The sequence below is a fragment of the Electrona antarctica genome (assembly GCF_951216825.1).
Source record: "Electrona antarctica genome assembly, contig: scaffold_153, whole genome shotgun sequence".
Classification (NCBI taxonomy): Eukaryota; Metazoa; Chordata; class Actinopteri; order Myctophiformes; family Myctophidae; genus Electrona; species Electrona antarctica.
In genome coordinates, this window is record NW_027638498.1 from 82,457 (window position 1) to 105,336 (window position 22,880).

The 22,880-nt window shown below is 46.7% G+C and overlaps 1 protein-coding gene across 1 annotated transcript in view; it reads right to left on the reverse strand.

Moving 5' to 3' along the window:
- Positions 1–22,880, reverse strand: part of mdfi (MyoD family inhibitor) — a 75,572-nt gene that overhangs the window by 9,584 nt on the left and 43,108 nt on the right. Inside the window, exon 3 of the mRNA XM_079530924.1 lies at positions 18,267–18,407. Within this exon, the coding sequence (XP_079387050.1) occupies positions 18,267–18,407 (141 nt within the window). The remainder of the gene's footprint in view (positions 1–18,266; positions 18,408–22,880) is intronic.

The window sequence follows — 22,880 nt, forward strand, 5'->3', positions numbered from 1 at the left end:
AAGTGGAAACCAAGGTACACTTCCTAACCATCTGTCCACTGTACCTTGGTACAGTGGACATCAGAGACACAACACATACTTCCCACAGATTACAATCATCCACGGAGATTTTGAAAACATGACTAACTAGAAAAAGTGCCCTTCTGGACACAGGTCTCCACCAGGAAGATAGGACTGTGTGAGATGTTTGGCAAAATGTTTAGTAATATAAACATGTTTGTTTTTTGCAACAGTTTTCTTCATTTTGTTGAGGAACACAAATCAACCTGTTGGTGGCGCTATAACAGGCTAATGTGAAAAGGCTGGGATATATTCCTCAGCCTAGTAAGAAAATGTGTGAAAGATTTCACGTAAATTGCATGCTGCGTTCATGATTTGAGGCTTTTGTTCAAAACGGGGCAATCTTGCAAACTGTGAAAGCCAATTATAGCCAATTAGGATGGAATATGAAATTTCGGACAGATCCGACTTGAGCACATGACCATAGAGATAGTGTGTAACGATTTGTGAGATTTTTGGACAGAATCTGGAGGAGTAATATCATTGTGCAAACACAGCAGAGAGATTTGTGAGCTGCTGTGATAGGATATCATTTGGAACACAACCTCCCTAAAGACTAATCAGTGTGTATTCCTGCATTTATTGGAGATTCTGAATTCCGTAAACGTATGTTTTCTCATGGCAAAAAAGCCCATTGAATTGAATTGAATTGAATTGAATTTGATGGGGAGCCTTCCGGTTCCCCAAGCGGGACGCTCTAACATCCTGAGTCACTGTCGCCCACATGGATGTCATCTCGACGAAATGTGGCCGACTGAACTCTTTTTGGGATAAAGGCGCCATAGAAACTCACCGTCCGGCTGCGACCGGTTCCTACGTGTGACTCATTTAGTAAACACTGTGGCTGCACGCACGCACGCACGCACGCACGCACGCACGCACGCACGCACGCACGCACGCACGCACGCACGCACGCACGCACACACATACTGTGGCTGGACGCAACAACACGTTGAACGGCTGCTTTTCAGACACTTCCACAGACTCTCTCTCACACAAACAAAATGCACACCGGCTATTTCCTGGTTCGTAAGCATATATCGGGCATAACTCCCGTAAACCAAACCTCTAAATGTCTAACATTAAAGCCCAGCTGAATATTTCCCCAAATACATTTCACCCTGAAAGGTGTCGTCCTCACAATGTAGGCCTGTATGTATCAGCTTCTACTGTACTTCAGTATTATAATTAAAACAAAACCATAGAGTTGTATAAACTAGAGGGCGGACAACCCCTGCCCACAGCTACTGTATTAAATTCAATGGAAGTTGCTCAGTGGCGTTTGAAGCACCTGGAAGAACGCTCTATAATTGTCCTTGATTTCATGTCATAGTGACACCAAAATGTGGTGTCCAAAATGCGGAAGTGCTAACATCCATGAACGAATACGCCTGAATTGAACGCTCTCCGTTAAACCCTCTTTTGCTGGTGCATGTATACTTTGCCCGCCTGCAGTTCCAGCTTTGGCCAGTAGGGGTGGTGGTGTGGCGGCTTCAACATTTCCCAGGCGCTCTGTCTGGGGGTATGCAGGGCAAAACAAACTACACAAACACACCACATAATATCCCCTTTCAGAGGCAGCCAGCTCGTCAGTCAGGGAGGAGGACAGCATGTGTTTTTTACGTTTTGGGAGAGAGAGAAGGAGTGAGATAAGACGGAGTGAGTGAGTGTGACATGATGAGCTACAGCTCTGTGATCAACTCACCCACTCATGACCCCTCACCCCTGACACGACCCCTGTGACATCACCCCCCCCCCCCCCCCCCCCCCCCCTCCACGGAAGCTTGCCTCTGCCTATACCACTCACCTCTGTGTCACCTCATTGACGGTAAAATGTGCGTGGTTATGTTCGTGCGTGCGTGTGTGCGTGTGTGCGTGCGTGCGTGCGTGCGTGCGTGCGTGCGTGCGTGCGTGCGTGCGTGCGTGCGTGCGTGCGTGCGTGCGTGCGTGCGTGCGTGCGTGCGTGCGTGCGTGCGTGCGTGCGTGCGTGGAGGATAATGTCACTATAATGTCGAGCAGGAATCTTGCACTGTAGAGCTCTAGACCCTGATTTTAGATAGGAGGAGGGTGTGGAGGTAGAGCTCTAGACCCTGATGTTAGATAGGAGGAGGGTGGAGGTAGAGCTCTAGACTCTGATGTTAGATAGGAGGAGGGTGTGGAGGTAGAGCTCTAGACCCTGATGTTAGATAGGAGGAGGGTGGAGGTAGAGCTCTAGACTCTGATGTTAGATAGGAGGAGGGTGTGGAGGTAGAGCTCTAGACTCTGATGTTAGATAGGAGGAGGGTGTGGAGGTAGAGCTCTAGACCCTGATGTTAGATAGGAGGAGGGCGTGGAGGTAGAGCTCTAGACCCTGATGTTAGATAGGAGGAGGGTGTGGAGGTAGAGCTCTAGACCCTGATGTTAGATAGGAGGAGGGTGTGGAGGTAGAGCTCTAGACCCTGATGTTAGATAGGAGGAGGGTGTGGAGGTAGAGCTCTAGACCCTGATGTTAGATAGGAGGAGGGTGTGGAGGTAGAGCTCTAGACCCTGATGTTAGATAGGAGGAGGGTGTGGAGGTAGAGCTCTAGACCCTGATGTTAGATAGGAGGAGGGTGGAGGTAGAGCTCTAGACTCTGATGTTAGATAGGAGGAGGGTGTGGAGGTAGAGCTCTAGACCCTGATGTTAGATAGGAGGAGGGTGTGGAGGTAGAGCTCTAGACTCTGATGTTAGATAGGAGGAGGGTGTGGAGGTAGAGCTCTAGACTCTGATGTTAGATAGGAGGAGGGTGTGGAGGTAGAGCTCTAGACCCTGATGTTAGATAGGAGGAGGGTGTGGAGGTAGAGCTCTAGACCCTGATGTTAGATAGGAGGAGGGTGTGGAGGTAGAGCTCTAGACTCTGATGTTAGATAGGAGGAGGGTGTGGAGGTAGAGCTCTAGACTCTGATGTTAGATAGGAGGAGGGTGTGGAAGTAGAGCTCTAGACCCTGATGTTAGATAGGAGGAGGGTGGAGGTAGAGCTCTAGACTCTGATGTTAGATAGGAGGAGGGTGTGGAGGTAGAGCTCTAGACTCTGATGTTAGATAGGAGGAGGGTGTGGAAGTAGAGCTCTAGACCCTGATGTTAGATAGGAGGAGGGTGTGGAGGTAGAGCTCTAGACTCTGATGTTAGATAGGAGGAGGGTGGAGGTAGAGCTCTAGACCCTGATGTTAGATAGGAGGAGGGCGTGGAGGTAGAGCTCTAGACTCTGATGTTAGATAGGAGGAGGGTGTGGAGGTAGAGCTCTAGACTCTGATGTTAGATAGGAGGAGGGCGTGGAGGTAGAGCTCTAGACCCTGATGTTAGATAGGAGGAGGGTGTGGAGGTAGAGCTCTAGACCCTGATGTTAGATAGGAGGAGGGTGTGGAGGTAGAGCTCTAGACTCTGATGTTAGATAGGAGGAGGGCGTGGAGGTAGAGCTCTAGACCCTGATGTTAGATAGGAGGAGGGTGTGGAGGTAGAGCTCTAGACCCTGATGTTAGATAGGAGGAGGGTGTGGAGGTAGAGCTCTAGACCCTGATGTTAGATAGGAGGAGGGTGTGGAGGTAGAGCTCTAGACCCTGATGTTAGATAGGAGGAGGGTGTGGAGGTAGAGCTCTAGACCCTGATTTTAGATAGGAGGAGGGTGTGGAGGTAGAGCTCTAGACTCTGATGTTAGATAGGAGGAGGACGTGGAGGTAGAGCTCTAGACTCTGATGTTAGATAGGAGGAGGGTGTGGAGGTAGAGCTCTAGACCCTGATTTTAGATAGGAGGAGGGTGTGGAGGTAGAGCTCTAGACTCTGATGTTAGATAGGAGGAGGGTGTAGAGGTAGAGCTCTAGACCCTGATGTTAGATAGGAGGAGGGTGTGGAGGTAGAGCTCTAGACCCTGATGTTAGATAGGAGGAGGGTGTGGAGGTAGAGCTCTAGACTCTGATTTTAGATAGGAGGAGGGTGTGGAGGTAGAGCTCTAGACCCTGATTTTAGATAGGAGGAGGGTGTGGAGGTAGAGCTCTAGACTCTGATGTTAGATAGGAGGAGGACGTGGAGGTAGAGCTCTAGACTCTGATGTTAGATAGGAGGAGGGTGTGGAGGTAGAGCTCTAGACCCTGATTTTAGATAGGAGGAGGGTGTGGAGGTAGAGCTCTAGACTCTGATGTTAGATAGGAGGAGGGTGTGGAGGTAGAGCTCTAGACTCTGATGTTAGATAGGAGGAGGGTGTGGAGGTAGAGCTCTAGACCCTGATTTTAGATAGGAGGAGGGTGTGGAGGTAGAGCTCTAGACTCTGATGTTAGATAGGAGGAGGGTGTGGAGGTAGAGCTCTAGACCCTGATGTTAGATAGGAGGAGGGTGTGGAGGTAGAGCTCTAGACCCTGATGTTAGATAGGAGGAGGGTGTGGAGGTAGAGCTCTAGACTCTGATGTTAGATAGGAGGAGGGTGTGGAGGTAGAGCTCTAGACCCTGATGTTAGATAGGAGGAGGGTGTGGAGGTAGAGCTCTAGACCCTGATGTTAGATAGGAGGAGGGTGTGGAGGTAGAGCTCTAGACCCTGATGTTAGATAGGAGGAGGGCGTGGAGGTAGAGCTCTAGACTCTGATGTTAGATAGGAGGAGTGTGGAGGTAGAGCTCTAGACCCTGATGTTAGATAGGAGGAGGGTGTGGAGGTAGAGCTCTAGACCCTGATGTTAGATAGGAGGAGGGTGTGGAGGTAGAGCTCTAGACCCTGATGTTAGATAGGAGGAGGGTGTGGAGGTAGAGCTCTAGACCCTGATGTTAGATAGGAGGAGGGTGTGGAGGTAGAGCTCTAGACCCTGATGTTAGATAGGAGGAGGGTGTGGAGGTAGAGCTCTAGACCCTGATGTTAGATAGGAGGAGGGTGTGGAGGTAGAGCTCTAGACCCTGATGTTAGATAGGAGGAGGGTGTGGAGGTAGAGCTCTAGACTCTGATGTTAGATAGGAGGAGGGTGTGGAGGTAGAGCTCTAGACCCTGATGTTAGATAGGAGGAGGGTGTGGAGGTAGAGCTCTAGACTCTGATGTTAGATAGGAGGAGGGTGTGGAGGTAGAGCTCTAGACCCTGATGTTAGATAGGAGGAGGGTGTGGAGGTAGAGCTCTAGACCCTGATGTTAGATAGGAGGAGGGTGTGGAGGTAGAGCTCTAGACTCTGATGTTAGATAGGAGGAGGGTGTGGAGGTAGAGCTCTAGACTCTGATGTTAGATAGGAGGAGGGTGTGGAGGTAGAGCTCTAGACCCTGATGTTAGATAGGAGGAGGGTGTGGAGGTAGAGCTCTAGACCCTGATGTATAGATAGGAGGAGGACGTGGAGGTAGAGCTCTAGACCCTGATGTATAGATAGGAGTGTGGAGGTAGTTAACCAGAGCCATCTAATAGAAGAGTTAGGATATTGAGGGGGCAGACACCGAGCGCTCGAGCGCTGTTCATGCAGCCCTGAACTGAGACAAGCTGGTGTTGGAAATACATTGTTTTCAACGAGGGCGGCACAAATAAGAGCTATTTTAAGCATGTGTGCAGTATTGGACAGTAACAACTAAAGTCTCTTTAATGTTTATGTTGTACTATTACTACAAAACAATCTAAAATAAAGAGATTTAATATCATTAAAAAGCTGGGCTGTTGCCTGAGTCCAATGCATTTCCTGCCTACTTCCGGTCCAGTTGGTTGTCCCCATTCTCTTTTTTTTTTTTTCTCAATAGAAGTCTATGTAGGCGAGTCGCCATTGGACTGAAGCCCCATGAAGTGAACGCAGTTTGCGTAACTCTGTCTATATCAAAGGCTCTGTAGTAAACAACACTGTTAGATAGGACCAGTGTGGAGGGCACTGGGCAGCGATCCAAGAGTCCCGAGATAGTGTTGGCTACACCAGGGGTTCTCAACGTTTTTGGCCGGGGACCCCCGGAAATGCTTTGGCAATGTCTCGGGACCCCCGCCCCGCCCCCTCCCGACCCCCAATATAAATTGACTGCTACAATAACCTTAAACCATTTTGGACGGGAACCCCTTTTGGTGTTTTAAGCATTGTTATAATTTAGCTATTGAAAAATAGCAGATCTACAAGCTCATAGCGCACCACCGAGTGGCGCGCTACGAGCTTGTAGGTCTGCTATTTTTGAAAAATCGTGAAAATACATTTTAATTTTTTTTTTTTTTTTTTTTAATAATTTGGGGACCCCCTAAAATAATTTGGCGACCCCCCGAGGGGTCGCGACCCACGGGTTGAGAACCCCTGGGCTACACCGCACTCTCGCATCGCATGTCTGACTCATAGTGACATGCCTATATATGAGCGTATCAGGTTTATTTATGGTTTTGTCTGAGTCATATGGGATACTATGTAGGGGCGTAGCATAAAACAATGTAAACATGGAGTTCTTGTGGTCGTGGCAACGATTCAACGCGTGGTCGTAAATTACCGGGTTGTCGGATAACAGCCGGGAGGATCAAAGGAGCAGCCGCTCCTAAAGTTGAACTGTTCCCATCCTGACTGCCCCGGAGCGCAGTGCCTCTTTACCGTAGACTAGACTTGTGCCTGTCGGCCACCGGCCTACTTGGGAACGATGCAAGTTGGGAACCTAGTAAGGCTGTACCCTAGCCCTGTTTTTAGGACTCAAACTTCGGCAGGAATTTTCGAGCGAACATACGAACCATTTGTTTCCAATTAATTAATTTCTCCGAGTGCTTTTAACCAGGCTGCAATTCAACCCGAGATATCTGCCTTACAATTTACAATTTACAATTTGCCTTGAACATGATTAGCACAGCGCTGAAGAGAGCGCAGCGCCCTCTCTTTATGAATCTCTCTCGTCTCTCCCAACACACACACGCACCCTCTGTATCTGTCTGCCTGTGTCTGAAGAGTGCAAACTGACTGTGAAAAGTGGACTAGTCTTTACTAAGTAATCAAATGGCAGGTGTGGGGTTGGCATGCAATGGCGGGGGAATTCTAGAGGTGAGGGGACTCATTAGGTCCACTGGTCCACTGGCAGAGCCTGACCAAAGCCTTTTGTGCCGGTTCTGGACAACCGTGTATGCGACCGACTCAAGGCCGCTCGGATACACGACTGGCCTGTGGTGGTTTGGAACACGTGTGTCAAATTTGAAGTTGGTGGGGCGAACGATTCTCGAGTTACGTGGATTACAGTACACACACGCACAGGGATACAGAGACGTGGTGCAGTGTTTGTAAGAAGTGCATGGCACGCTAGTACTGCCAGCTCAAAGGGCCATTTCTGTGGACACGGCCCCTAAAAAGGTCCCTTTGTAAACTACTCAGAAAGAAAGCAGTGATCTGTGAAGGACATAGCTGGGTCAAAGTGGAGTAACTCTGAAGACGATTCACATCTGCTCTGTATAGGATGTGAGTCTATAACATGCCTTGACATTTGTAGCAGTGTTGATTTCGTCGACTAAAACTATGATAAAGAATGTTCGTCGACTACCTGTTTTCACTGACCAAAACTAAATGGATGACTAAGACTAAATATATTGACAATTTCGTCAACAAATTAAAACTAGACTAAAATGTTAGGACGGGGCTAGTGGACAAGAGATCCAGTATAAGTCATTTTTACACTTGGTTGCATGATGAAAATAGCTGAGTGTAAAATTGCTGAGTAAGGCGTCCCTCAAGGACGTATACTCTCTCTGCCCACTGCAACTTTAGTGGACTAAACCAACTAGATGTAGTTGACTAAAATCTTATGATATTTAGTCAACAAAAACTAGACTAACACTAAAACATTCCAGGTGGCTAAAATGTGACTGAAACTAAATTAAAACTATTCAAGAGACTATGACTAAAACTAAAATCAAAATTGGCTGACAAAATCAACAGTTATTTGTAAACCAGTGGTTCTCAAAGTGGGAGAGAGAGAGAGAGCCAGCCAGCAGAACGCAGCGTGTAATTAAGAGGCAGTGTCATCGAGGTCCTGTTACATTTCCCACCAGCCACTACAGCAGTACTCACGGCCCCTCCCCTTTAATGACATCACGGCCCCTCCCCTTTAATGAATGACAACCACCAGACCCACCTCAGCATTTCCCTCACACACGCACACACACCCCATCATTCTGACATCCGTCTCTGACACACACACACGCACACACGCAGGCACGCGCGCACGCACGCGCGCGCACGCACGCACGCAGACACTATAGGCCTGTCACAATAGTCACAATTATGTTTCAATAATCGTCAATCGTTTTCCATTTTGAAAAATGTCCATACAAACAAGGGAAAAAAATTGTGTCAATGATTTCTTTGTATACTTGTATTTGTCATATCTGCCCTGTGCAATTTGGAAATACAAATTTACGTTCAAATGTTTAGTGAGAAAATATATAATTAAATTGTTCATCTCAGTTATTTATGTGACAATTAATTGTGATTAATCGTGACAGCCATAGCAGACACATACAAATGCATAGTAAACATTACGCACGCACGCACGCACGCACGCACGCAGGCACGCACGCAGGCACGCACGCACGCACGCACGCACGCACGCACGCACGCACGCACGCACGCACGCACGCACGCACACAGTGTTAACACATATGGTTCTCAGACAGCTTATCACAGGCCCAAAGCCAGACACATGTTACAGGCATGATGTCATCAATGTGAGACACAGCATCTGGGCTGAGGAATGGCTTCTGTTTCCTCACACGCACACACACACACACACACACACACACACACACACACACACACACACACACACACACACACACACACACACACACACACACACACACACACACACGCAGGCTGACACCTTCGTGTACGTACGTCACGCCACAATGACCTCACCGCAGACCAGAGTTGCCAAATTATGTGAGAGAAAAAAGCAACCGGGTCTGGGAAAGCACCAGCCCAAAGGAAGCGACTATTGTTATTATCATTATAGGCCACATGAGAACAACAAAAACTTAAAAATTTGAATATTTGGAAGATTTTTTTAAACATTCTAAACAATATATATTCATGAAATAACATGACATAATGCTAAAGTATAACAGCAGTGCTCATTCAGATTTTCAAAGTAACTGTTGCCACTCAGTCACCAACAGTTAGCAACTCTATTTAACACTCATTTGATTTAATTTACGGGCAAGAGCCTCTGAGACCTTAATGTCAACCCCCCCAATATTTACAAGCAGAAAAGGTCCAAAGTTACTTATATGAAGTGGACATGGCAAGGCGGCCACAGACCTGAGTCACAGCCTGTTTATAACCTGTAAAGTCTCCGCAGCACAGCTGACGTGAAGGTTGGATAACAAGCTAGCTAACGTCGCACTGCGCCAGCGTCCGCAAATAGCTCTGATGAGCTAATGGCGGCTGGCTGGTTGTGACGATGACGTCCCGCGGGACCGCGGACACGGATATAATACCTCTGTACGCAACAACGCAACAAAGACATATCTAGACAAGTCTAGTGATGGGATTTAGGCTCTCAGACACAAAACTAAAGCATATTTTATTGTCGTTGGATAAGTGTGTGTCCACAATTCCATGCTGTATTGATGTTGGTATACCATTAGGAGAGATAACAGGCAAACGTTGATCAAATTAACATTCTCTAATCGTGTAGACTTGTAAATATACTCGGCTCACGGCATACATTTGCTATTTTTCGCCCCATGTTCGCTCCCAGAATGCTGTATCGGTGGTTAAAAGTACAGAAGGAAGAAGGGATGGATGGAGGAGGCGTTTGACGTGCGCGTGTGCACACACACACACACACACACACACACACACACACACACACACACACACACACACACACACACACACACACGGAGAGAGGATCAGTACATGGCTGTACATTTTGTCCGTGAAGGCGTGGTGTTGCGTAACTCTCTCTAGCTCTAACAGCATATGGAGCAGCGTGGTGGAGCAGCGTGGTGGAGCAGCGTGGTGGAGTGCAGGGATTTTATAGGGATGTAAAAATGTACCAAAAAACTGAAGAAACAAAGTCAGGGGGGGGAGAGAGCGAGAGTCAGAAAGTTATTCTGCAAAGTTATTCTGCATGTGATTGTAGAGTGAGAGAGAGAGAGGGGAATGTGGGATCCGACCAAAATACACACAAAACCCTAGTGCACACAAATGAGGACAGGTAGACAGACAGACGTGCACGCACGCACGCACGCCCACAGTTCACACGCACACGCTCTGCGTATAAGCCACTTCCTGACTGTAACGCCTGGCTATTGAGTTACCACAAACTAGCTGTGATGATAACATGTTTGTGTGTGTGTGCCTGTGCATGTGCGACTGTGCGTGTGCGACTGTGCGTGTGCGACTGTGCGCGTGCGACGCCCATGACTGGTCCAGGGTTCCGGGAACTAGAGCTCACAGTAATAGTGACACACATACACATATACACACATATACATATAAAGGTAGACGCCTCCTCTGGCTCTGGGGCGTGTAGAGTAAAGGCAACATGGAGTCAAGCACAAGCGGAAGCACAAGCGGAAGCTTACCAAGCTTCTGTAACGGAAGGGGATTGGACGTTCGGTAGGCCAATCAGACAGGCAATGTAAACGTTTGTTTTCTCAGGCCAATAACGCTCATTTGTATTGAATTGATAAGTCCCGGAAAAGACGCGCTGTGATTGGCCAGTAGTCACTTGAGTGGCAGCAACGCAGCGTGCACGTCATCTACTTTTTTGAGGGGTGCCAGCCCCTCCTATGTCCAGCTGTGAGGGTTTGTGCAAACAGTGACAAACATTGTGTTAACACAAACATTGAATGCCATTGACAATGAATGGCCAGCTTTGAGTGTCTGTGTAAACACAAACATTGACGACGAAGGTGAGGACGTAAATTGGACGAAATGAAATGAAAAAGTTAGTTTCAAGGGACTGGAAGCGTCGCAGAGAGTGACTTGCTGCTCACTTTCTTCTTGTTTAAGCTGCAGCGTGTTTCCATTAGCTGCAGCATGTAATCATTTATGTAATAATGTTGTTAAAGACAAGTCAACAGTTCAAGCCTTTCATCTTGTTTCATTTATTTATGATTTCAGGCCTATAGTCATTCTCAACTTTTCTTTTTTAACCCATTTATACCTGAGGACGAAAGAAAATTCAACAGCTAAAGCATAACATAATGCTTAAAACACCAAAAGGGGTTCCCGCCCAGATTGGGTTAATTTCAAGGACCCCCAGTTTGACCTCTATTAGGTCATAGACCCCACCTGATTGGATATGTATATATCTGGGACCCCAGTTATTAAATATTATAATGGATATTCATCCTCACGGTCTGTTCCCACAGATAAACGCAATATGTTTACACAGAGTGGACCAAATGGACCCGGGCTGTTGGCGATTGGATGGTGTGTTAAGTGGGCATCCTATCGGGTGGGCCGTGAGCATGTTTACATTCAATGATCAACCAATCGATTGGCTTGTAGCAATGGAACCAATCTGTGAACCGATTGGCCAGAAAATGAACAAAATGTAATCTGTCTTGAGAGATTACATTGGAACCAACGATGTAGATATGTTACGTTCTTACCCTTACAGTGAATGAATGAATGACTTACATTTTTCAAGGTCTTACATTATATTATTGTTATATTATATTACTCTAGCATAATCTTTCAAATCTTGTGATGTGTATTTTGCCAATTATTGAAGGGCCCACTTGCGATATCATCAGGGCCCACCCCCAGCTGATTTTAATGACAGCAGACGTATCGCTACTGGAGGCCAGAGACGGGCCAATACATTCTCCAGGAGGCTGATAAGAATATTGCGGTTCCGTTGTGTCGTATGTTATACTCGCATCTAATGAGATGAACTTCAGATACCATAGCTTTGCTCACGTCGGAGGTCATTGGCAATTTTGACTATAGATCTAATATGTGAGTAACAAGATACCGTCTGCTTCAAGGAAAATTGTTAGGTTTATAAAATAATATATATTTATAAAAAGGTTTATTGCATGAGAATGTTGCTGATGAGGTGTAGACCAGTTCCAAAACTAATGATAGCCTCTCTCTCTTTCTCTCTGTCTCACTATTGACTGCAGAATATAATTCGCATTGTGAGCTTGTAGATCTGCTATTTTCAATAGATTTTGTACGCATTTTGAACTTGTGAAATGGCACATTCTGCACAATGAGTACTTTTACTTTTAGTACTTTTTTGATGGCGATACTTTTGTACTTTTACTCAAGTACATTTTCAATTCCGTACTTTTACAAAGTAGTTCTAAATTGCAGTATTGGTACTTTTACTTAAGTAAAACAATTGAGTACTTTTTCCACCACTGGTTAAAACTCACCCGTGGCTTAAGTTGTGGAAAATCTAGGAAAAAAATGTTTACCACTAGCTTTCTTCACAGATGTGTTCATAAAGGTGTCTACTATCACAGAAAGAATTGTTCCAACCCAACTCCCTTGGGAAACTTTGTGACAGCTGCTGAAAGTTGGGGTACCATTATCAACCAATATACGGCAAAACATTCCAAATTTCATTATACTTTAAGTAGCATGTGACATGTCAACTAGGGGGTTTTCATGATGTTGAATCCATTGCAAGCATTAGTTTTGCACAAAAAACACTCCTTTGCCTAAAAATGCCCATAGCCGTCATCACAAATGTGATGAGGTCAGCACATTTGGGCACATTTGGGCAAGTGGCTATGGCCGAATTTAGCCCAAGGAGAATTTCTGTGCAAAACTAATGCTTGGAATGAATTCAGCATCATGAAAACCCCCTAGTTTGACATGTCACATGCTACTTAAAGTATAATGCAATTTGGAATGTTTTGCCTTATATTGGTTGATAATGGTACCCCAACTTTCAGCAGCTGTCACAAAGTTTCCCAGGGGAGTTGGGTTGGAACAATTCTTTCTGTGATAGTAGACACCTTTATGAACACATCTGTGAAGAAAGCTAGTGGTAAGCATTTTTTTCCCAGATTTGCCACAACTTGGTAACTTTACCTAACTATAGGGTGTCAGACGAATGCCTGTCGGACCAAACACATGAACCCTCGCCCATCGAGCTCAAAAGCCCAAACTCCACCAAACTATCTATGACTGTGTTGTCCTGGCAACTGCCTCCACACGCACCCACCTCTCGACAGACCAGAGCAATGGAGACAGAAGAACAGACCAGACCAGACCAAACGCTCACAGATGGGAGGCGGAGAGGGAAACGGAGGTGTTTAATTTCAGCTGAGGAGAGTTGCGTGTAGACATGCTGCTCAGAACTCTAACCTACTTATAGCCAACATGTGATATGTTATTATTTCTAGTTCAGTGCGTGTGTGCATGGGCTTGCCATTATCTGACCTATATTTCTTCAAGGGTGTGTACATATTATTTGTTAAAGGTCGAGACAACGTGTGTGACTCATCGCATCGCAGGGTTCGGTAACGGAACCGAAACACTCAGCGATTCCTTTGACTCTGTGGTGTGTGTGTGTGTGTTACTGTGTTTGTGTGCGTGTGTGCATGCGTGCCAATTATCCACAAGTGGAGTAGAATGTGAGAACATTGTACGTTTTGAGAGGACCATTTTCCTACAGTCCTCGCAAGAGAAATGCTTGTTTTACAGTTAAAACTAGTGTTGTAGTTCTCGAGTCCTTGACTCGTCTCGAGTCCACATTTTAATTTACTCGGTCTCGTCTCTGTCTTGCCCTTAATCTGACTCGGTCTCGGACCAAGGGACCCGGGACTCTTCCCCCACCGAGTCCACTGGAGTCACGAGTCACTACAATTAAATATGTGTATTATTCCCATATTATGAGGAGCCCTGCATTCACATCCTGCCACACTAATAGCCAGCGCAACACCCCATCCTCTGTCCGCCTTCTCCTACCAAACCACACCGTTTGCACACATCTCACCATGCACAACACCAACAGCATGCCTGTCCAGACATCACGCACTACTTGTTGTACAGTACAATACCCATTTCTATGAAAGAACACATTCTTGCGCAAGACCACCAGCCTACGTCAAAATCGTCACCACTTTGCTGAGTTACGCCAACTCCGTTCACTTCATGGGGCCAGTCCAATGGCGCATTGTAGTCTACGGCCTTCACAGTGACACACACGTTACATGAACCACGTGACCGGGATGATTTACAACCCCTCAATGTCCAACCTCGCTGCCTCTGCTCCACACCAGCTCATTCTACCTCAGCCCCCTCGCCCCCTCCCCCTCCTCAGCCCCCTCCACCACATTGTGTTGACTAGACTACACTAATAAGGACCCATGACAGCCACCGCCAGCAACAACACGCCGGCAACAACCCGAAAAATACATCTCTCGCCTATCGCAGGGCAAACGCCACACAACTACGCTTGGTGAACGCAGCTAAAGCAGCTGCCGTACAACATGGACCTCGCATCAGTGCCACTGGTTCACAACTTCACAATAGACTGTGGAGGATGTTTGTATCGCATCGCAGGGCCGGGGGGACTTCAATTGACTGTGTGTGTGTGTGTGTGTGTGTGTGTGTGTGTGTGTGTGTGTGTGTGTGTGTGTGTGTGTGTGTGTGTGTGTGTGTGTGTGTGTGTGTGTGTGTGTGTGTGTGTGTGTGTGTGTGTGTGCGTGCGTGCGTGCGTGCGTGCGTGCGTGCGTGCGTGCGTGCGTGCGTGCGTGCAACAACACATAATAATAATGAATAACCCATCCGTTACTACATGTGGAGTCTGTCAACTCCCGCAATTTCCTTCTTCCATATTGCGCTGCAACGTAACTCTTGGTGCTTATAGACAGTTATCTTGGTGCTTCTAGACAGTTATCTTGGTGCTTCTAGACAGTTATCTTGGTGCTTCTAGACAGTTATCTTGGTGCTTCTAGACAGTTATCTTGGTGCTTCTAGACAGTTATCTTGGTGCTTATAGACAGTTATCTTGGTGCTTATTAGGGCTGTCCCCGACTAAGGATTTGTATAGTCGAAATTAATATGAATAAATTTGCTGTTAGTCGACTGATAGTCGACTGAACACCCCCCTGCACCCCCCCCCCCCCCCCCCCCCCCCAAAAACACATTTGCATTAAGGTTGGGCGATAAGCTCTTAAGGCGCCGCGTCCTGCCTGTTTTTGCAGCGCCGTTCGCTACGCGTTGAGAGCTTGTAGATCCGTCTATTTTTGCAGCGCAGCTGCGCAGCCAGGGTAACAAAATAAAAAATAAGTTACAGGTGGAGATGAAGTGAAGTTGGAACGGACAAGCAGCTGCAAGACAAGCTAACATCACAACCACTGGCTGGTGACAGTGTTGTTAGCCGCAGCAACATGTAGCCTGCCCTGGTAACTTCTCCTCCTCCCCGGAGAACTCTTGCCTCCCCGCACCGTCGGGGAGGCTGATCCACAAGCTCTCAAGGCATCGCGTCCTGCCTGTTTTTGCAGCGCCGTTCGCTACGCGTTGAGAGCTTGTAGATCTGTCTATTTTTGCAGCGCTGGTGTCGGGGTTCGTTCACGTTGTCAATAAAAAAATAACCTAGATTACAGGCGGAGATGAAGTTCAATCAGTGGGTTGAATCAGTAGCTACGCGCTAAGCTAACGATCCCCGACCCTACACTAACACTAGCAGCCTGTTTTTTATTTTCCCCCCGACTTCACGGGTGGCGCATTGGGATTGTGATGAGACACGAGACAGCAGTGTGCATTCTAGAGTTCTCATTTTCTGCCCGAACCCGGCCCGGCCCGACCCGGCCCGAAATTTTCGGGCCGGGCCGGGCCCAAAACATTATGCTAATTAGTCGGGCCGGGCCGAGCCTCGGGCTCTGTGATTTTCCGTGATTTTTTCTTTTTTCTTTCTCTTTCTCCTTTTTTCAAGAATGTTATTATAATAAAAATAGCAATTCTGTTATTTGTGTAATGTGTAGGCTATACTGCCTACAAGTATGTATTTATTATAAAGAGGGCTTCACTTAATTGTGACAGGAGGAAGACGGAGGAGTGGAGGCAGGGGGCTTGGATTACTGACTGCGCACAGTGCGCAGGCATGAGCAGAGAGAAGTGAACGGTGGGGTGGTTGTTTATACCGCTGGCTGGCCTCTGGTTTGCGGCGCACCAAATGAGCTTCAGTTCATATGCTAAATGTTTTATAAATCAATCGGATTATCACACGATATCTGATTCAGCTATCGTGTGACTGCAACATGACGAAAACAGTTGCACAGTTGCACTGAGCCATCTCGTTAAACCCAGCTGGCTGCGATGAAATGAATAACCTAATCATTAGGCCAGCTAATCAACGTCATATAGTCACCAACCGTTCCATATAATTCTGTAGTGTATGATGACCACGCAATGTTACAGTCCACTGCAGGCTACAGGCTATTTGATTTACAAAATTATTAGTATTATAACCGCCGTCCCTCAGTGCGGCGGCGCTCCTCGTTATATGTGCCCGATTTAAAATAACAGATCTCTAAGCTGTCGAGACACGCCATGAGCGGGTGCGTGGATGGTTTGTAAACTTTGTAGGCTATGTTTGTTCTTTTGGACACCGAACGCAACGGGGACGATACTTGGGGTCTTGGACATAGCTGCTTCACTTCAGAGGAAACTAAGGGGAGCTACTCACCACCACTGGAAATGGAATCCATTAGAATGATATGGAAATGGTACATTAACAGTCTAACGTGAGCTACATAAATCCTTTATTTCGGCGATAAGTCCATTGAACTCCTTTCTCACTCTCACACAGACACGCACTGAACCACTGACGGAGCACGCCGCTGCGCTGGCCATGCATTAAAGTGGCGTTCTTTTTTCTTTTTTTTCCCGGGCTTCATCGGGCTTCGGGCCTAACATTATGGAAATCTTTAGGGTCGGGCCGAGCTTCGGGCTGAACCAGTTAGGGCCGGGCCGTGCCGGGCTTCAAATTTCGGGCCCGATGAGAACTCTAGTGCATTCTGTTGTGACTGTATATTATTAAACTGCATGGGTCTGGACTCCGGAGCATAAACAACATGTAGGCTACAGTACAGTAGCCTCCCTCGGCTCGGTCCCTCCCAGCCTTTACTCTGGCTGCCCAGAGTGTTCCCCGATGCTGCGGTGCGGGGACTGGGAGCATACCATTATAACGGAGGGGTTTTCCACCCGGCCCAAAAGAAAAAAATCGTCCCGACTGTTTTTTTTTTTTGGTGAACATCGACTGAGAGGTTGTCAGTCGACTGAGACCCGTTCCGATCGATTAGTCGACTATTCGACTAATCGAGGTCAGCCCTAGTGCTTATAGACAGTTATCTTGGTGCTTATAGACAGTTATCTTGGTGCTTATAGACAGTTATCTTGGTGCTTATAGACAGTTATCTTGGTGCTTATAGACAGTTATCTTGGTGCTTCTAGACAGTTATCTTGGTGCTTCTAGACAGTTATCTTGGTGCTTCTAGACAGTTATCTTGGTGCTTCTAGACAGTTATCTTGGTGCTTATAGACAGTTATCTTGGTGCTTCTAGACAGTTATCTTGGTGCTTATAGACAGTTATCTTGGTGCTTATAGACAGTTATCTTGGTGCTTCTAGACAGTTATCTTGGTGCTTATAGACAGTTATCTTGGTGCTTATAGACAGTTATCTTGGTGGTTCTAGACAGTTATCTTGGTGCTTCTAGACAGTTATCTTGGTGCTTCGACAGTTATCTTGGTGCTTCTAGACAGTTATCTTGGTGCTTCTAGACAGTTATCTTGGTGCTTATAGACAGTTATCTTGGTGCTTATAGACAGTTATCTTGGTGGTTCTAGACAGTTATCTTGGTGCTTCTAGACAGTTATCTTGGTGCTTATAGACAGTTATCTTGGTGCTTATAGACAGTTATCTTGGTGCTTATAGACAGTTATCTTGTTAAGAAAGGGAGTGCAGATGACCCGCCTGCCTGCTCTCGCAGTGTTTTCTGTACCTAAAAAAATAACAAAATCTGGTCTTGGTCTCGACTCGGACTCGACCCCCTCCCACACTCGGTCTCGGCTCGAGCAATAAAATAAAAATAAAAGTGTGCCTCGTTTTCTCGTAGCCTGCATTTATTGGGAGAAATCGGTTTGAAGGAAAGGAAGTTCCAGATTGATCGTTCCGGCCTGATGACTACAAAACAATAACTACAACATGACGTAACGATATCATCCGCTCCAGACCGGATCATGAACCCGAAAAGGAATGCTGCCCAGGCTAGTGTGTGTGTATTGCGTGCGTGTGCGTGCGTGTGTGCGTGCACTCACAGGTGATACTGGTGCTCGTGGTTGCCAGGTCTGGCTGTGAGAGGCTGTTGTTGTTGTTGCCATTGTCCCCGCCGTCGCCTAGCAACCCCTCTGAGGTGACCTTTGACCTGGGTATGAGGGACTTCTGGGTATGGGCTACATCTGGAGAGAGAGAGACACACACACACACACACACACACACACACACACACACACACACACACACACACACACACAGAGAGATACATATTTGAGTTTTATGTTCCTATAAAGTCTTCATTCTGATCCCGGATCAATGCTTTAAATGTGATATTATGTGGTTAACCCAAAATGTGTAGCTCTACAGATGTACCGTTCCAACTCTCTGTGATTTCCTGATCTTTTCCTGGAGGTTTTCTGAAAATACATGTTTTCCTTGCAGGTTTTATTCACTGATTAGCCTAAAGGGCCTTTCAAACGTGAAGCGATTTAACGCGCCTATAGTTCATTTCCAATGAGACCTGCGTTTTTGCGCGGAGCAGTCGCGGTGCGACAACGCAAGCGTTTATGTGAGCGCGGTCCCGTGAATTTGTTGCACGTTTGCTTGTTTCGTGCACATGCCCGCGACTCACCAGACCTGCATTCTGTTTAGCTTTTTTTTTTACGCTTGCGTTGTTGCGCCCTTCTGGAGCAGACCTGGAGCAGACCTGGAGCAGACCTGGAGCAGACCTGGAGCAGACCTGGAGCAGACCTGGAGCAGACCTGTCGTTGATCTATAGGCAACAACGAGTGCGTTCCTCGCTTCCCGTTTGAAATGCCCTTAAAGGGGCATTCCACCCATTTTCAACATTTTACTATGTCATTAATATACCTTAGAGCTGTTAATAAAATAATAAAAAAGTCCCCCCATTCTGTGTTTCCTAGAACTAGAGGTCTGAAAAAAATCATTAACATGGTGAAACACATCTTGATGATGTCATCAAGATGTGTTTCACCATGTTAATGATTTTTTTCATACTTACAGTTCTAGGAAACAACAGCTCTAAGGTATATTAATGACATAATAAAATGTTGAAAATGGGTGGTTTTCCCCTTTAATGTTAATTCTACTGCTTTGCTACTGAAAAGAAGTGTCAGAGGAACTTTATCTATTCAGGGAATCTGAATAGAATTAACATATAAACACCTTGACATAATATGCCCCCCTTTCTCACTGACGATGTTCTGTTTCTGACAATCTACTGAACTGTCAATGGCAGGACATGTGAAGTTCTCAAACGGCACATATGTATGATTGTATGTTCTGGTACTCATTCATAAGTGTTGAGATTGATTATTGCATTAAGTAGCAGTGCGTCAGTGCATGCATTGGGGTAAGTGCAGCAGTGCAGTCAGTGCAGCAGTGCAGTCAGTGCAGCAGTGCAGTCAGTGCAGCAGTGCAGTCAGTGCAGCAGTGCAGTCAGTGCAGCAGTGCAGTCAGTGCAGTCAGTGCAGCAGTGCAGTCAGTGCAGCAGTGCAGTCAGTGCAGCAGTGCAGTCAGTGCAGTCAGTGCAGCAGTGCAGTCAGTGCAGCAGTGCAGTCAGTGCAGCAGTGCAGTCAGTGCAGCAGTGCAGTCAGTGCAGCAGTGCAGCAGTGCAGTCAGTGCAGCAGTGCAGCAGTGCAGTCAGTGCAGCAGTGCAGTCAGTGCAGCAGTGCAGTCAGTGCAGCAGTGCAGTCAGTGCAGCAGTGCATTGGGATGAGTGCATTAAGTGCAGCAGTGCAGTCAGTGCAGCAGTGCAGTCAGTGCAGTCAGTGCAGCAGTGCAGTCAGTGCAGCAGTGCAGTCAGTGCAGCAGTGCAGTCAGTGCAGCAGTGCAGTCAGTGCAGCAGTGCAGCAGTGCAGTCAGTGCAGCAGTGCAGCAGTGCAGTCAGTGCAGCAGTGCAGTCAGTGCAGCAGTGCAGTCAGTGCAGCAGTGCAGTCAGTGCAGCAGTGCATTGGGATGAGTGCAGTAAGTGCAGCAGTGCAGTCAGTGCATGCATGTGTGTCTGTGTGCAGTAATCCGTTCTATGGCGTGTCATTTCTCATCCAGACACTTCATTACTTTAAACAGAGTTATACTTCTGCTGACTGACTGCAACCACGCAGTGGCCGTGTGCGTGTGTGTGTGTGTGTGTGTGTGTGTGCGCGTGTGTGCGTGTGCGTGCGTGCGAGTGTGCCTGTGTTCATGTCTCTGTCCTGAACCTGCATCTGGAAGCAGTTAAAACCAAACCCCTTGGGACTGTTTAGGGGTCTATGTGCATGCTTGTGAAACCGTGTGCGTGCGTGCGTGCGTGCGTGCGCGTCCTTTGCATAACAGCAGCTTCATTAGAAGCGCGACCGCCTGGTATACCAGAGAATATATAAAACACCCAGAGACGTATATATTCTGTATAATACATTAATAATATATCTATACACACCAACATGCACATTATGCCACACACACACACACACACACACACACACACACACACACACACACACACACACACACACACACACACACACACACACACACACACAGAGTCCTTCAAAGCGGGGCAGGCAGGCTTGGGCCTCTGAGAGGTGCAGACTCATTCCTGGGCAAATGGGAGCCAGCTGGATTTGATAAACACACACACACACACACACACACACACACACACACACACACACACACACACACACACACACACACACACACACACACACACACACACATCAAACCACGTCCTGTGTGAGGACTCAACACTTCCCGGTCTTGGTTTATTTACTCTGTTGGCCCCTCCTCCGTCAGCCCCTCTATCTATCTGTCCTCTGTCTCCTCCTGTCCCCTGTGCCCTTCATCTCCTCCTCCTCCTCCTCTTCAACCGTAAATGGTGCATTTATACAGCGCTTTTATCCAAGGAGCTTTACATAGATTGTACATTACATTCACACACATTCATACACCGGTGGTGGAGGAAACCATGCAAGACACCAACCTGCTCATCGGGAGCAACTCGGGGTTCAGTGTCTTGCTCAAGGACACTAACACTGGGATCGAACCGGGAACCTCGCAGTTCCAAAAAGGCTGCTCTACCTCTTGCGCCACTGCCCGTTGAGACGCGTTGAGAGCTTGTAGATTGGCTTTGTGCGTTGCGCGACATGCACTTCAATAGAACAGGGGTTCTCAACGTTTTTGGCCGGGGACCCCCGGAAATGCTTTGGCAATGTCTCGGGACCCCCGCCCCGCCCCCTCCCGACCCCCAATATAAATTGACTGCTACAATAACCTTAAACCATTTTGGGCGGGAACCCCTTTTTGTGTTTTAAGCATTGTTATAATTTAGCTATTGAAAAATAGCAGATCTACAAGCTCATAGCGCGCCACCGAGTGGCGCGCTACGAGCTTGTAGGTCTGCTATTTTTGAAAAATCGTGAAAATAAATTTAAAAAAAAAATCTTTTATTTATTTATTTTTTATTATTTTTTTAAATAATTTGGGGACCCCCTAAAATAATTTGGCGACCCCCCGAAGGGTCGCGACCCACGGGTTGAGAACCGCTGCAATAGAAGACGTGCTGGCTTCTATGGAATCCAAATGACTGAAAATAGTTGTGTGCATTGATTCTCATTTTAATGTTTGTTAAAAAAGGACGCCCTAAAATAAAATAAATTATATGTAGCCTAATTGACCTCGGATACTCATCTGAAAATACTTTGTGCCAGGGACCCCCAGACCCCCAGGGACCTCCAGACCCCCAGGGACCCCCAGAGAAGGTTTGTGTGGAATGCTGGCATGGGTAGGGCTTTAGTCGGGACCCCCTTTGGTCAGTAGAGATGACCCCCCCAAACCATCCCCCCCAGAAGGTATTTATTTTCAGGTTTGCGACTTGCGAGTCTTCGAGCTATCCGGAGTAGAGGGGATGCGGAAACCGTAAAACAAGCTGTGCGTGTGCATGCATGGGCGTTGTGGTAGAACTGGTGACACATTTAAGATGTACTCAGGATATACTGTATATCCTGGATGTACATGTATACATTGTGTCTGGGGGTTCAAAGGAAGTAGTCTGCAAAAGAATAGCTGTACTGATGAGTTCACTGAGTTCAGATTAACTTAAAGATGGAGTGGCGTGATTTTTTTCCCAACCTAAAACATGATCATCAGGTAATATTATATAAGGAGGAAGAGTTTTTTTGTACAATAGTTGTTAAAATGTTTTTATGTGGACACGCCCACCAGTTCATAGTTCAAGATACCTAAGCCTAAAGCTAAAATTATTTTAACGCGGTCCTATAAATGATTTAATGAAGATTAATTTATTGATGAAATAACAAGTGTAAATTGGGACATGGTGTGTAGCGAGGATGACCATGAAGCTGCACTGGATTTATTTATGTCGACATGAGTGTTGTGAACAAATATGCTCCTTTACAAAAGTTTACAGTCAAAAATAGGTCTCAGAACCCTAATGACAGAAAGAGACAGGGCCAAAAAATCCTCAGTGATTTCTGGATCAATTGATGACAGACATAAATATTGTTCCTTACGCAATCAAGTCACAAAACTAAATAAGGTGAAACTAGAAAAAGTGCCCTTCTGGGCACAGGTCTCCACCAGGAGGATAGGACTGTGTGAGATGTTTGGCAAAATGTTTAGGATTAATTTAAACATGT